At 32.2% G+C, this 17,547-nt stretch overlaps 1 protein-coding gene across 1 annotated transcript in view; it reads left to right on the forward strand.

Moving 5' to 3' along the window:
• RyR (Ryanodine receptor) overlaps positions 1-17,547 on the forward strand; it is a 1,110,242-nt gene that overhangs the window by 504,578 nt on the left and 588,117 nt on the right. The window contains exons 20-21 of the mRNA XM_089598062.1: positions 376-752; positions 852-1,071. Of these exons, the coding sequence (XP_089454188.1) occupies positions 376-752; positions 852-1,071 (597 nt within the window). The remainder of the gene's footprint in view (positions 1-375; positions 753-851; positions 1,072-17,547) is intronic.

Consider the following 17,547-nt stretch of genomic DNA (forward strand, 5'->3'; position numbering starts at 1 on the left):
CACAATATCGTTTCATAGAAGGTATATTTATAATTTGTCATACAACTTCATAGAAGTATAACTATCTACTTGAGTACCCAAACACCCACTAAACGCTGGTTATGTTTTTCTGTCAGCTGTTGGTGTATACTTTTTAACAATAATAAACGTTTTATAATGTGAACGCAATAGAAAGACCGACGAAATACTGAATAATTATTACAACATTGGATAATATTGCTAACTACTCGAATTAAGCCTAATGAGAAAAGGTTTTGTTATTGAGATTTACTTACAAAAGCTCAATTACATTATTACTTTACAACAAGTCTTACTCTTGCGTTGACTATTTTCTACCACTATTATTAAATTCTTGGAACTGTTTCTATTTCGTAGTAATATGAACCGTCCAGTAACATTTTGGTATACGAAGGACCAGCCAATTTTCGAAAACACTGATGATATGGCAGACACTCGCATCGACGTAGCTCGCATTCCAGCTGGTTCCGATACACCTCCCTGTCTTAAAATATCTCACAATACGTTTGAGACGATGGAAAAGGCAAATTGGGAATTTTTGCGGCTCTCACTGCCTATCATATGCCAGTCTACATTTATTACCGAAAATGAAAAAGCTCAACGATGGCAGGACATAAAGATGCACCAGAATCGACTCTACCATGATCAAGCTGAGCAACATGCTCAGCCTTCTGCCCACATTGAACAGATCATGCGCTCTGGGTTTAGTATGAGTGACATCAAGGGCATGACCGGTAATAACAGTAAGATAAGATTAATATTATAAGACACAATAAGATGTTTCAATGTCTATCTAATAAAGTCATAAATTAATAATTATCTTTTCCTATTAGACTCACAAAGAAACTATGCTGACGATGGAGGAGATATGGAAGAAGTAATGTGCGAGTCACCGTTACCAAGAGGTCGACCACCATTGAGGCCACCCAGACGTGGCTCTATTTCGGGGTCACGTAATTTTGAAAACACAAATGAGGAGGACATAAATGACTATGTTGGAATGAATGGTGATGCTAAGGATGAAAAAAAAAAACGGGGACGCTCACCTTTCAGGTAATTAAATTGAATCTACAATGTAAACAAAGAGACTCTACAAACAAATAAGTAGATACATACAGAAATGTTAATACCCAAAATACTATTTCCAGACAATTGAAATGAGAGTGCTATGCTAAGTATACGCAGTTATTTTTTTAGTATGATGATTTATGAGATCCTCCTTTGAGTCATGAATATCATGAAGATTTTCTATATGTTATAGTGGCTTAAGTAATTTTTACTGGAATCGTAAACAACCCTAATTTATTTATGATGAAAAAATACTAGGGTAAACCACTTTATTTTTTCAGAAAATCGCTACTCAAAACTCCTCAATTTATTACGCAGTCTTATGCAATTTATCACTAAAACGAATATAACTCTAAAAGTAAATGACAAATCCTTACAAATTAAAATTCTATTTGTATCTTTTTTTAAAAGAAATTGTTTGGAATTGTGAAAATTATATGTAAACCACTTATATTCATAGAAAATAAGAGAAAAGTTATTTATTGTCTTCTGCGCATGTGCAGATTAAAATAATGAGTGCTAATTACGCTATTTGTCAATATTTTATAACTTCCTAGGTCAATAAAACTCTTGATTTCAAATATCTGTTTCAGATATTCGATTATGGGGGAGGGGGGTGTATCATTGGATGCAGAGCACATACGCAAGCTTATTATACACCTATTATTACTATCACAATTAACAACAAATATATTTCATAATCCATAGAACCTTAAAGCGCCCCTCGCTTGTTAAGGCACCAAATAGCCAAGTCACCTTAATGAAATGGCTCCGTTAACATAAATCAGCGTTGAGTAATACTTAGCTATATTCAAAAGTAATTTTAATATTTACGAACTAACAATATTTAATAGAACAATAAAAACTAACTATAAATAAGTGACAAAGTCAGTACTTAGTTGGACCATCAATTTATCCAGCAGTGCGGGAGCGGCACAAGGTAAGTTTAAGGAACAGATTGAGCCTTGACAGCTGCACTACTACTCACTTCAGATTTGCGTACGTAAACTTCAAAATATTAAAAAAAAATTTTTCTCATTAATCTGCATGTATTTCGATTTCATTTAACCCTTTTCATCCTAATCTACTGTTTTACTAAGAAATAAGAGGTTCCACTTAATATGTACGCTTAGGGGTCCCCAATTTTTAAGTTAAGTAAAATTCAAGGTACACTTACGGGATACAGTGTTTTTTCTTTTCTATGCATCCAGAAACACGAGAAAATTAGTGAGCATGCACAAAGTAGAAGGAGACCAACTTTTCTGTAGCTTTTCCGGGAATACCGTGCAAAAGTACGAAAACATTTGATCCATACCAAAAAAGGTGAATACTTTTGATCACATTTTTTTTTCTATGCTAGTTATATAAATTCTATAAGAAAGCTTTTATAAATGAGCTTTTTTAAAAACTATCTAAAATAAACTTCTGTTCGAGCATGATTTAGTCTAAGACCATAAGAATTAAAGATAAAGTCCAGCAAAAACCACCATTCTGCACAGTAAATTGAATGCGAGCTGTTAAAAAAGAAAAAAGTAAGTATTTTTATGAGTAAAAATTATTGTTTAATCAATTGAAATTATGATTTGAAAAGTAAAAATTATGGTTAGAACAGTTAAAATTCTTTTGCAGGAGAGTAAAATTTATGAATCGATCCTTTTAAGATTCACTGTTCCATTAAAGTGATTTTCACTGTTGAAACCGTAATCTTTACCATGAAACATGAAATATTCTTTTTTTAGCCAGCTTGCATCCGATTAACTGTACACAATCGTAACGTTTGCTGGAATTTCTCTATCATTTTTATCATTTTTTTCTCTCAGTGTCTTAACATGCTACATATTTTTTTAACATCAATCAATATTTATGCAACATTTACATAATTTTTTCAAAATGATGATCGTATCAAAAGTTACGGATGGTTTTTAATTACTTCTAAAATTGTCAAGATCAAGATTCAAGAAAATATTTGTGGCAAGAGTTTTATTTTATATAGGGACTGTCAACGAATATCCACTATCGTTAAAAATTTTTATAAAATAAAAATTTATGGTGAGTTTGAACAATTTTAGAAAAATTTATAAAAGTGTGATTTAGTTATGCGATGTGTTAGCCAACATTTGCCATAAATTTAAATCACATCCTTATTTTAGACTCCAACAGAACTAAAATTAAAGCTTGTTCCAAGCCCCTTAATTAAAGCTCCAATAAAGTTTAAAATGAAGATCATATAAAAAGTTACGGGTGCTTTTCAATTGCTTTTTAAATCATCAAGATCAATACATTTTTTTTTTTTATTCAGACTTTAATCACCCACAACTTTTTACGCAACGAATACTTATGAAAAATATAAAGTTTCGTCAAAATGTTATTAATAACTGGGTTTATTAATAATAATTAAAAACTTTTGCTTCGTTTCACAATTTATTTCTTACTCCAACTTATTTTTTATCTTTTAAATTGGCGTAACTGCCGAAACAGCCGTCAGCCTTACTTAGAGTAAGAAATAAACTGTGAAACAAAGCAAAAGTTCTTAACTATTGTTAATAAACCTAGTTGTTCATAATATTTTGATTTAAAATGTTTAACCAACGTCCAAGCGAGAACTTTGTTGATCTCATAAAATTTCATTAAAAGCTAATCAAAAATTCTGTATTGAAGCTCTGATATAGCCAATTAAAGATAAGAAGATTGAAAGCAATTTTTGCAAAAATTGACCAGAATTGTTTTTTAATAATTCAGAGCCTTAACTTCATTCACTTGTATCTTTTAACAGAGTAGACATTTTGGACTCAATCATTGCTCAAATAAAAACTTATTGTAAGCACTTCAAAACTCTTTTTACAAAATTCATATAAGTAGTATAGAAAAAAAGTATGAGTAAAAAAGTTTACCTTTTTTTGTATTGATCAAATTTTTTGGTACTTTTGCGTAATTTTTAGTAAGTTTCCGTCTACGTTTTGCATTTACATAAATTTTCTTGTGTTTTTGGATGCGCAAGAAATAAAAAATTGAATTCCGTATACGTACTTTGAATTTTTTTTCTTTTTACTGAGGATTCATAGGTGTACATTAAACTGCTTTAATATGAGCTAGAAAACTATGAAAATAACGAAAATATTAATATTAAATTAAGATTAATTGCCATTGTTTTTAAAATTAGTGTATCAATGTATACTTTGTGTTTAAAAGTTTTATTTACTAATATCTTGTAAACGGCAGCAGAAAATTAAAAAAAAAAATAAGACTACCGTGAAGGGTAGAAAACTTACTATTTCGAGATTTTGTAGTTACCTTGCACAAATTTTGGGACAAAATATTAAGAAAGGCATTTTTAGCATTTAATGAAAGAGTTAGGCTGCAGTCTCATGGAGCACCATAGAGCGTGCAGGATAGAACTGGCCTCATAAGCGACTGTGTTAAGTCTATTGCGCCGCGCCATAGGGCTATTCTGCAACGCAATAGACCTAATACAGCAGCTTATGAGGACGATTCTATCCTGCATGCTTTATTGCACTCCATGTGACTGCAGCCTTATTAGGAAAGAATGTGCGGCCACTGCAAGTGGTGTCAACGAAGCCAAGCCATATCTCCATCATGCTCTATTCCATACAATTTTGTAGAATGGTAATAAATAAATGAGTATATTTAATGAGTGTCTAAACCTTCAGTAGGTAAGTACAATATAATACAATATATTAACGCTCTGGACAAAGACTATGTGGTGATTGGCCCAGGACGAAAACTGTGCCCTTTCAACGTCCCTGCCCACGACGGGTGAAGATACTGCCCTTTTTTTCAGTCTAGACGAAAACTATGCCTTTTTCGGTTCGAGACGAAGACTATACAATTTTTTCCGAGTCTGGGTAAGGACTATTCCCGTTTCTTAAATCTAGACGAAGACTATGCCCTTTTTTCTAGTCCAGCCGAAAACTACGCCCATTTTTGGTCCTGGACTAAGACCATACCTTTTTGTCGAGTCTGGGCAAAGACTGCCTGCGTCTGGACAAAAACTAAGTTAATATACATAAAAGTATTGTGTACTGACCCCTGTTGTGTTGTAGTTCCCTTAAAACAAAAATCCCTCTAGATTTGCTGATTTATGATTTAGGCGGCTGACAGCCACTAGCACACTGAAAGAAGCTCATGCATACGAAGCTCCTGAAAACGATTAAACATTTTAAGATTACACCATACTTGTGTGAGAGTGTTCGTGTTATAAGTTTTATCTTCACATTGGGTTTCACATGCACGTGAATCTATGGACGTCTTTGTAAAAAAAAACAATACGTAAACGTTATTATGAGCGGGTCTAGTGGCTTCAGCATTTGGAATTTGAGTAAGTGTTTGAAAAAAAAGAGAATGAGCTTCTTTTATAGATTTCGTAAAGCGTATATTACAGTAACAGTAGACAACAACCATTATATTAATGTATATTTGACTACATATCTAATTACAAACACAAATGTAGGTGAGATTAACTGAATTTCACTTTATCTGGGCTAGAGAAAAGATCAACATCTTTATCCAGTCTCTGAGAAAATGGTATAGTTTTCGTCTGGACTAGAAAAAAAAGGGTACAGTTTTCGTCCAGACTAGACAAAAGGCCATAGACTTGGTCCTAACTCCGTAAAAAATCATAGTCTTCATCCGAGATCCCAAAAGGGCATATTTTAAGTCTGGACACGAGAAAAGGGCATAGTTTTTATCGGGAGTTGACAAAAGGGCAAAATCTTTGTCCAGAATCCCCAAATGGCATAGTTTTTGTACGGGGCAAAAAAAAGGAACAGTTTTCGTCCAGACTTCGAAGCAGGGCATAGTCTTCGTCTGGGACGTTGATATGTAGTGGTTTGGGGAAAAAGAACAAAGAAGCAAAGGAGAGGCAGCAACTGAGCAGGCGATGCTATTGCCTTATTAAATTTTTGTTTTTAAGCCTACAGACAGGGCTCAAAACAGTTTTAAAGTCTAAATACAACTTTTAACAGTAAAAAAAAAGATCCTTGAGAAACTAATTTTTCTTTTGGTTTTTAGGATTTTCTGCCAAATAGGCACAGTTTCTAGTAAGGGTATTTATTGTATAGAAATACTAGTTCACATCTATTTATGATAAATTTACCGTAAAAAACTAAACAAACTCTAAAATTTTTTGAAAAGTAAATATATTTTGCGTAAATTAATGTTTTTAATTGATAGCACAAGAAAGCTGTATGTGACCTGCTCTTGTGCAAATGACCAATTTTTATTTATAACCAAATGGTGTAATAGTTCTGCGATCGATACTGTCGTACACTTCTTTTAGTTTTACATAATTTTTTTTTTACTTATCCAGGACACTACAATTGTTAAAGTCAATAGGGTTTGCAGGTAGCGTTGTTCTTGAGGGAGTATCTTTATACCAAGTCACCGATCCTGACAGTGCAGCGGCAGTAACATCGATCAAGTGCCCAAAACTATTAGTCAGTATTGTCAACAATTTTAGCGCTGAAGTAGAAGCACATTAAATGTGTTTTGTTGAGTAAGTTTACACTTTCTCATTCTTACACTTCAATTGACAACTAAAAAAAATTCGTGTGAGTTACCAATTTTCACTGGATTTTTATTAGACGAATTATCTCTGAATATAACTTTTCATATTCTAAAGAAGAAAACTATTTTATAAGATGTCAAAAAGATTTGTGAGATAAAGAAAAAAAAACCTTACGTATTGTTAGGGAATGGTAAAGTATGCACCGTAAAAAAAACTGTAGTATATAGACCGGTGGAATTGCATAGGATCAATTTAATCCTTAACAATGTTTGAGAAATATTAAATACTTATAATAAATCACAGCATTTTTAATTTTGTATAATATTCTAAAAGATTTGATTGGATGAAACTCACAAAGAGAGGGTCAATTTGAAAATAAATTTTACAAAATATCATTTGAAGCATCTAATATTTAAAATAATTAAAATTTTCTAATGTTAGATAACTAAATAATTGATTATTTTTTAAATTCAAATAGATCATACAGTCAGTTAAAAAAATTGTTTTGAATACTAATTCCGTTAAATTAAATTAATGATTGAAATAAAAAACCAGTTTGCGTTGTTCCAGCTCTCTGGACCTAAATACTATTTTAATTCATTACACTCTTGCGTTATTACACTCTTAAATTTCATCGTCATTTTAAGAGTTAACATACTATAGTATACTTTATGAAGCTTAAATCCAAAGCTATTTGTTATGGTATTTAAAACTCAAAAATTATTGATACAATTGTTAAGTTGAAGAAAGGATCCGAATAATAGATAAAAAGAAAAGTATTTTTTCTTACTTCTGACATGATAGAGACTGATAAAAAAATATTTTGTTGGTTATATATTAAATTTAAATAAAAAAATATAATAACACTTGTAAATGTCAATCAAATCCAATAACAAGATAATTAAAGCACGTGAAGTGCGTCCATTATAGCTACTAGTATAAATAGTAGAGTAAACCGATTTTCCTTGTAGTCGGGGTACCAGAGGTTCAAAAAATGGGTTATTCCGTTGTTGGACGGAATTTGATAAAACCTGGTAGAAAGGGAAAGTCATTGCCCGTACAGTGACCCATTAAAAAAGTTAGAATGAGCGATGTTGGGAAGGTACTTTGTTATTGCAAAATAACTTTGATAACACGTTTTTTTTCAGTTTTCTTGAAATAACTCGAAAACGAAGCGTTTCAGCGAAAAATGTCAAACACAAAAGTTGTTCAACTGATGATTTTACGTACGGATATTGTTTTTTGATTAACTAAAAAATTGTTTTTCCGACCGAAAACCAGCAGAAAAGTAATAAAACATGCTAGAACAATAAGCATTAAAAAATCAAGGGAAAAAGTTATTTCCATTGTTGATATTTAAGTTATAGATAGGTATTGGTATTGTTATCCAAATGCACCTGGTCCGGTTTTTCAAAAACGTTATGGTGACATATTGCAAAATTGTTAAGTTAAAACTTTGGAACGCTGTAAATTCTGACTGAACAAATGGATCTTGATGAAACAAATTGGAATCGGTAGGTAGTAACGGCATCTTTAAGTGTGCCAAATTTCAAAAGTTTTCAACAATTAGTTTTTTTGTTATTAACCAAAAACCATTTTCTGTGCTTCATAATTTCGTAAACTTAGAATATTAAGCTTTGCAACTAAATGCATTTGATTACTCTTAATTTTTAATGAATTTACAAAAAAAAATGTTAATTGTAGGATGTCTAGAAGCCGAGATACAATACTTTTACATTTTTGCTTGTACTACCCGATCTACTGAACGTGGGCAATTCAAACTTGGATATGTACTTTTCAAAAGTTCCAGCTACACGGCAAAAATAGTGTGACATCAATTGTTGCAGTATTTGTTGAAAAATCGTTTATTTCACTCAGTCTGTTTGTGCGGCTTGAGCGCGCGGGCGCTCTGCTGCGTCGATAAGGACGTGCGCCGTACCGACATGCGGCCCACGTAGCCATCGCTTTCATCGTTAATTGCAAAATGAGTTACGCGACAACAAAGGCACGTACGATGATAGATTTTTCTTTTAATTTGATTGTTTTTTTTCGATCTTTACGATGCAGTTCTTAGTTTTACGCTAAAAAACATGTAAGGGCCAAAAAAATAGGAAAAATCATAAAAACTTGCTGTTTTCGCGTTTTTAGTCACCACTGTATAATGTCTTGCTAAGGAGGCCCCATGGGAGTACTTCATAAATAGTAACAGACCCAACATTCATTGCAGCTGTTCATTTTATTTCTTGTAATATTACAAATGTTTGTCTACAAAAGAAAAATTGACCAACTACAGAAGTCGTGGTTTTTTTGACGTAGGCTCGACGACTTCCTCTTTAACATTGTCTTCTAAAGTATCACTTAACAATGTATAGATAATATCCTATTGTTTCACCTCTTCGTGCTGAGTATATTGAATATTTTCGATGATTCCTGTACAATGTGCTAACTCTTGATAAATATCATTTTCCGCATCAGTCATTTCAGCGCTCTCGTGAACATCGACAGGTACGTGCTATATATTTGTACAATTTTTTTCCTCACAGTTTTTACAAAATGAGGAACAATTAAGTTATACCTAATTTGCGACAGGAGCATAACTTTGTTTGACAGCCTTTTGAGCAATTGCAGTAGATCAGGCTTAAATTTTTTCAAGGAATAGTTGCAACTGTTGTCATCACTGAGAGTAAACCATTTTTTGTTTGTGTTCAACCATAATCTGTTGCATCTAGTTCCCATGCTCTTAACTGAAAGTATGCACGTAAGCAATGTTGTTTGACTGCAGCCTCCGTTGGTGGTACAACTGCAATATTACTGACGTGTTTAATCGACAGCCATTTATATAGGGTGAAACGCAGCTCGTTCAATCGTGTATTGTTTGTTGAACCATACACAGCTTACACGTATTTTAAAGCAGCACTTGTAAGCGAGGATGACTGCGCGTTCGGTATCTTACACTGCTATTACGCAGTGTTCGAGTTGATACAAGCAGCTGTAATGAATGTTGGGTCTGTTACTATTTATGGAGTACTCCCATGGGGCCTCCTTAGCAAGACATCGTACAGTGGTGACTAAAAACGTGAAAATGGCGAGTTTTGATGATTTTTCTTATTTTTTTGGCCCTTATATGTCTTTTAGCGTAAAACTAAGAACTGCATCGTAAATATCGAAAAAAACACGCAAATTAAAAAAAAATCAATCATCGTACGTGCCTTTGTTGTCGAGTAACTCATTTTGCAATTAACAATGAAAGAGACGGCTACGCGGGCCGCATGTCAGTACGGCGCGCGGCGCACGTCCTTATCGACGCAGCAGAGCGCCCACGCGCTCAAGCCACACAAACAGACTGAGTAAAATAAACGATTTTTCAACAAATACTGCAACAATTAATGTCGCGCTATTTTTGCCATGTAGCTGGAACTTTTGAAAAGTACATATACAAGTTGAAATTGCCTACGTTCAGTGGATCAGGTAGTACAAGCAAAAATGTAAAAGTATTGTATCTAGGCTTCTAGACATCCTACAATAAACGTTTTTTTTAGTAAATTCATTAAAAATTAAGAGTAATCAAATGCATTTTGTTGCAAAGCTCAATGTTGTAAATTTACGAAATTACGAAGCACAGAAAATGGTTCTTGGTTAGTAACAAAAAAAATATTTGTTGAAAAATTTTGAAATTTGGCACACTCAAAGATGCCATTAATACCTACCGATTCTAATTTGTTTTATCAAGATCCATTTGTTCATTCAGAATTTACAGCGTTCCAAAGTTTTTACTTAACAATTTTGCAATATGTCACCATAACGTTTTTGAAAAACCGGACCAGGTGCATTTGGATAACAATACCAATACCTATCTATAACTTAAATATCAACAATGGAAATAACTTTTTCCCTTGATTTTTTAATGCTTATTGTTCTAGCATGTTTAAAATCATCAGTTGAACAACTTTTGTGTTTGACATTTTTCGCTGAAACGCTTCGTTTTCGAGTTATTCCAAGAAAACTGAAAAAAATGTGTTATCAAAGTTATTTTGCAATAACAAAGTACCTTCCCGACATTGCTCATTCTAACTTTTTTAATGGGTCACTGTACGGGCAATGACCTTCCCCTTGCACCAGGTTTCATCAAATTCCGTATAACAACGAAATTAAAACCTCTGGCACCCCGACTATTGTAAGTACACTGTTATATAACATCGAGTATGTGAATCTGGGCACAATTGATAAGAATCTGTAAATAAAAGAAAAATAACATTAAAGAGAGGTAAGTAAGCCATATCAGCAAAAAAAAAAGATTTTGCAGGTATATCACTGTTTAAATGTAAAAAAAAATGTTTACCATGCATTTGAAATTATAGACTAAATCTTATATTGTTAAGTATGGAAAAAGATTATAGTTTTAAGTAATGTATGTAAATAAATAGTTTGATGAAAGTACGTTTGACGTATACTTGATTGGTAAAAAATAGAAAAGTTATATAGTTTGAGGCTGTTCTTCCAAACATTCATTAGTTATCACTCTGACGAAACATCCCGAGTCTTGTATTGTCATTTATAATAAAAATAGTTTAATTATTACATTAATTTACGCAAAATATACGAAGTTTGTAGAAAATTCCATACTTTGCATAGCTTTCTATGGTACATTTATAATGAAAAATTGTGAACCAGCATTTCAATACCATATTTTGGTGGTGAGCCAAGTATAACCTATTTTGTTAATCTTGTTGACTATAAAATAAAATAACTAATTCAATTAATCTAACAAAAAAAAGAAAAAAAATGAAAATAAACATAAATAGAAATACCCTAATTTAACATTATGATCAATCTACAAGAAATCCTAATAAACGAAAACGAACGAAAATACTTGTTCCTTGGAGACTTTTTTTCACCAATAAATGTTTTTTTTGAACTTTGAAAAAATTTCGAGTCAAGCGCTTGAGCTGAAAAACTCAAAACCAATCAATAGTCAATGCCTGCTTGGGCTGTTACCTCTGCTCTTGCCTCTCTCTCCAAACTGTTACATATACTCTAGCTTTTTGCAGTGCGTGGATCGTGTAAGGGGTATAGCTTGGCTTCGTTGCTGGCTCAGTGAATTCTGCAAATGACTTGCAAATTACGATGTATATAAGAAATACTTAATGATTGATAATAGTAATAATTATAACTATAACTATAATAAGAATCGTATAAAATGATAATAACAGTAATCGTAATTACAATAATAATAATAATAGTAATAATAATAATAGGATACTAGACAGTTTTTGACAACTATGGAAGTCTCTAGCAAAATCAGAAGACGAAAGTCTTAGACGTTAAACTTATAGAGCACAGTCAAATACACCGCAAGTAAGTATGTTCAAAGACATAACATAGGATATATTACGCACGACTCATATATAACGTACAAATTACAAAACAACATGTATTACGTGATCCACATGAAACTTATATGCACATACACTGATTGGATACACAACAATCACCTTTAGACGTAAGTTTGCGACCAATTTTCAAGGACAACGGCTACGTAAGCCATAGCAAGTTTGATGTCTTCTCATAGTAGCAAAAGCCTATAAATGGGGCTGAGAAACATAGCAAGGAATTCAGTGCAATTTTGGCGTCAGACTACGTTGGAGCTTGTGATGTAGTCTGGCGCTTCCATACACATCTCCCTTACGGCTGTTCGCCAAGGAACTCCTTAAAGGACTCTCTGGTGAGGTTGTTTTCTAGCAATGACTCTAAGGGATAAGAGTGACGCTGACACAGCCACTCCAGGACTTCAACATACTTTTCGGATGATATTTTTCCTTTTAGAACATTACTATGAAATGGATAGGTCCCTGGTTAACAGAGTGCACCATCTATACCTTTACGCTTTATAATGATTATGATTATAATATAATCGACGTCCAGGTCATAACAGTATATAATATGTATGCATACATTTTTATAATCGGGTTCACCTGGTTGTCAGTCATCGAGCGTCCAGTTGTAGATGGCGCTTTCTATCCCCTAGGTTGTGGATCTACTCTATGATTAGGCTCCAAAGATACCATCCCGGAAGTCTGTTGAAGCCCTGAAGTAGCTGAAGGGAGCTGTTCTCATCCCTTAAAGCCCTTGTTGGAAAAAAAATTCCCACCAAAGAGTCCTTGAAGAAGTCGTTTTTTTCTTAGCCGAAAAACCGTAAAGATAATGACTAGTTTCTTCGATTAATTTTGTGTGGAAGCACCAGACTAAGGATTACAAGCTCCACTGTACTCCAAGGCCAGAATCCAACTAAACCTCTAGCTATGTGATCCTTGAACCCTTATATTAACTTTTGTTTCTGTGGAGAGCCATAAAGCTTGCTTTAAGGGGCTGTAGATCACGTTGCCATCTTCCTTAAAAACTGGTCACATGTGTGCGTCTGAAAGTGACCCTTACGATATCTATTTAGTTTACGTCTAAGTTAAAGTCATTTGGATCATGCAAGGCGAAATATTGTGTGATGAATCATTATGAGGGTTATGCAGATGTCTGATCATGTCCAAGTCACAACACGGATGCCATAACCCTGAAACACGGGTAGAGTATGGCACAATAACGGATCCATAAAGGAGTGATGCCAGGTGCGTGTAAGAGTCGTGTATGGAAACCGTACATGTCATGGGCCATGCAGTGTCTGTATCTGACTTGTAAGAATGAATCATAACCCTTTGAAAACATGACAGCCGTAGATGGACAGGCACAGAGAAATAAAAATTTTATATCTCTATGTATATAGGTGTTGGTATATAAATAATAATAAAAAATAGTTGGTATCTCACCGTTACTATGTAGATAATATAAGAAGGAGATAAATGTGAAAGAATACCCAGCCTATGCGTATGAATGTATGTTTTTTCAAAAAATTTTGTTTCGTTTTACATACAACTTCTTATTTTCTGAATCTTTTTTCCATTTTTTTAAGCTGTTCATCTCAGCGTAGTTTTTTTTTAACCGTTCTTCGCAACCACCATCTTAATCGATACTACGCTCGATAACTTGTCCTAGTGCTTGTTTAATTAATGTCAAATTTTCTGTCTGATTATTGGTCTTTTGAGCGTAGCGATCGAGCATTACCCTTAAAATTAAAGTAAAAATCGTGGTTTAAACACTGGTTTATTTCCAAATGTTACTAATGCTGTGTAACATCAAAGAGCTTCTTTTCTCAATATACTTTTGAATTTGCCATTAAGATTATCTTTGGCTGAGTTATTAATATTGTTACTTGACCTTAGCAATACTTTTTGTACAGAAAAATATCTCAACATTTTTTATGGTTCATCAAGAGAAACAAGAAGAATAACTTCATTAAATCTGAAGACAGCTGATAAGTATCTTTAACTCTTTAATTGATTAAAATAAATTGTTTTTTTGTTTTTATGAGAAAATGCACTCATGCTTAGTTGTAAGATCTTGCAGAGTAACAATATTAATAAATTTAAGAGATTGTCTTTTTTCTATCAGCTATTCCATGTTGTTCACGTGCATAGACCAGTCTACAACTTTTTGATCCATTTCTGTCAATTTTCTATTTCAGAAATTTTTTTGTTTCAGTATGTCATTCATGTCTGCAATTTTTAGTTAACATTCATACGATGAAAAAATCAAACTACTCAATTATACGATTCATAAATCTATGAGTACACAAGTGCACTCATATTTTAATGTGTTCGTCAAATTAATTATGGGGATTTCGATGCCTATTAGAAGTGATAGTTAACTAAATAAATCAAAGAAAACTTAAATATATATTCTTCTACAACTTCATGGCTTACCTTCAACTGCATCAAAAATAACTACCACCTATTACCTACTGAAATAGTGAATAAATTAATTGTGAAATTAGACAGCTAGTTGGAGTCACGAGCATGAATATATAAAATAAAAAAACTTAGTTTTATTTTCTAGTTGTAGATGAGTTAAATTTTTTTCAATTGAAAGATTTTATCTAACGTTTAAGTGGTCTTTCCGTTCAGGTACAGTAAACTGTTATGATTCCATTTGCTCCATAAACACTACTTTTCATTCTTGTGAAACTGGTTATAAGTCATTTAAAACGTTTACAGTTCTGTCATAAGACACTATCAAAATAAAAACTTACGCACGGCTTATAAAATAATAAACTAACTAAGTGCATGTCTTTTGCATACCTGAACATCCAATGAAGATGAACTTATATGAACTTCATGACTCTGGAGCTACTGCTCTGCTCTTATTATATAATTAATTAGTTTTGTATCCTCTGAAGCATATGAGGGGCTTAAATACTTGACTATAAGTACCTTACAGATTTCTCTAGGATTATTAACAGAAAAAAAATAAAAAAGATGTTGTTATTGACAAATTCTCACTTAAAAATTCAAAAATTCTTGTCTACTTTAAAGTGTATTGTAGATAGACTGTTGCTGTTCAATGTTTAAGTCCAGTTTTGTATGTTTGTGAGTTGTGGCAGAAAAACAAATGAAATATTATTGTAGCATACATTTATTATTAATACACTTGCTTGGCAAGCCAATGAATGATAATATAATGATAAAGCAGAATTAACAATATTAAAAGTTTCAACAAATTTTCTATATTTACATTTGTACAAGAAAGTAGAACTAATCATTTTTATTAACATATGCAAAAGAGGCTTCACGTATAGTTATCTCCTATCTGATGGTATTTAAAATACGTTCAACAAAACCATTTGACACACAATATCACTTACTTCAGCTTCAGTAATTTTATTTCCTTCTTCCACTTTAAAAGAACTCAAAGCATTTAATTTCACTAGCTTATTGAAAGCATTATCGATAACTTTGATTTTTTTCCCTTTTACCACAATGCCATCATTAGAATCATTTATAAACAGAAACTTTTGTGTATTGCTACTAACATTATTTATAAGTAACGCAGTTTTATTTATCGTTTTAACACTTAATTTCCTTTCATTAATTTTTAGACATTTTATATTAGTTGGTTTATTTTTAAGCCTCACACTACTCAATATTAACATGTTTCGACCATTTGATTCGTTCAGAAATTTATTTTTGATTAAATAATAATCTTCTATTTTTCTCGACAGTTGCTCCAATGGCCTCTGTCCACTTCTTATACAGTTACACAGGCCAGCAAGTTTACTTCAAAATATATAGGTATTAACTTTATCTAGACAATTTTATTGTCTTACATTATCTGTATTATTCAATTTGCTACATACGTTTGAAACAAGTATGTTTACGTCATATACATCAGCCGCACATTAAAAAAATGTTGTAAATATATTTCAGCATGGTTCGGATATTTTAAAAATAATTTTTGTCCTGACACAATGATGCAAGCAACGCTGAGTACAACGTTATGATTCAATTGCTTTCCTAGTAACATATCTATGAGCACAAAAAATGCATATGGAAGAAAAAAATGAAATTCTGTAACTTTTCATCCGAAAACTTCTCCACGGGATCATGTTCCACTTTAGAACTCAAAAGGTACCTGACTTGAAAAGTTCATCTATCTACAAGAATTTTTAAGAGTACTTACTTTATTTAATTTTCTACTATTTATTGTCTAGTCTATAAACTTTTTTGTTACACCAAGGCACCCAAGGTGCATAAAGTTTAGGACAAAGTCTTGGACCACATCTATTTTTACTCTATAAGTAGTATAGGAGAATCTCAATCGTGGTGTCAGGAATCCTAGTTTTTGTAAATAATTTAACAGTTCTTTTGGTATCCATAATGTATGTGGGAAAAAATGGCATCTGGTTATTTTTTTTGTGTCCAGTATCCACACACCGTTTACTGCTGCTAAAACCAGTATGATTAATTACCTTTAATTACCTTTATAAGTGGAAGTCGCATGATTCTGGCTTTCCGTTACCCCAATACGCAGCAATAAGAAAAGGTTTTGTGAAAATTTTGTGTAATATAGGCCAAAATCCTTGACTACGTGACTCAAAAGGTGACACACCATCAATATGAAATTAAAGTTGCAAAATGTTGTCACTATGTTAAATTGTATCAACAATATTGTTTAACGCTTCTACAATACCAAATTAAAAAAAATTTTTGTAAACTCTTTTCTTCCTTGTAATTAAATACTTATATTTCGTACTTTAATTTCACTCGATTAAGTAATATTTTCTGGGAAACTGGTAAGCTAGGTTCAAGATTATGAAATTCCACTATCAAAAAGTCTATATGCCCACAGGGTGGTTGGTATTCTCTTACATATGTTCTTGAAATATTAGTTATGATACTTTTGTTTGTGTCTGGATAAATATTCACCAAACCAGACTTTTTCTCATCACAGTAGTAATTGGTATTATTACAAAAATCCACCTTATCAGTTTCATCACCTGTATTAGTTCAGTTATTTCATTTTAATTTTTCATAACATTCAATCATTCAAGTAATTACACTTTGACTTACAATACTATCTAGATTAGATTACTCTAAAAATGAAATTCTGGTTTCCATGTTTTGAAGCAATTTTCTTCTTAAACTTTTCTTTTCCTTTTACCTATGATATACATTTTATTACCACAGTAACATTTTTCATACAATTTATTCAATTTTTATACTTGTTACAACGAATAAATAAGGTTTACTAGCACATTATTTACAATAACTTGACTGTGCTCCGAAAGATTAATATCTAAAACTTTTAGATAATAAAGATAATAACCTTTCAGACTATTCATCACCTGATTTCATTAAGGGCTTTCATAGTTGCGGAGAACTCTAGTATCCTTTTATTATTATTGTAACCACTATTACTTCATACAATTTTAGAAACTACTTATTATTATTAGAACTATTATTATTTTTAGTGTTATGTTTATTATTATTATCATTATTATTAAATTATCAAAGAATTGAATTCAATGAAATATCACTCATATTATACTAAGAAAA

The sequence above is a fragment of the Copidosoma floridanum genome, unplaced genomic scaffold (genome assembly GCF_036245765.1).
Source record: "Copidosoma floridanum isolate Cflo_tuat_1 unplaced genomic scaffold, Cflo_Japanese_pri ptg000004l, whole genome shotgun sequence".
Classification (NCBI taxonomy): Eukaryota; Metazoa; Arthropoda; class Insecta; order Hymenoptera; family Encyrtidae; genus Copidosoma; species Copidosoma floridanum.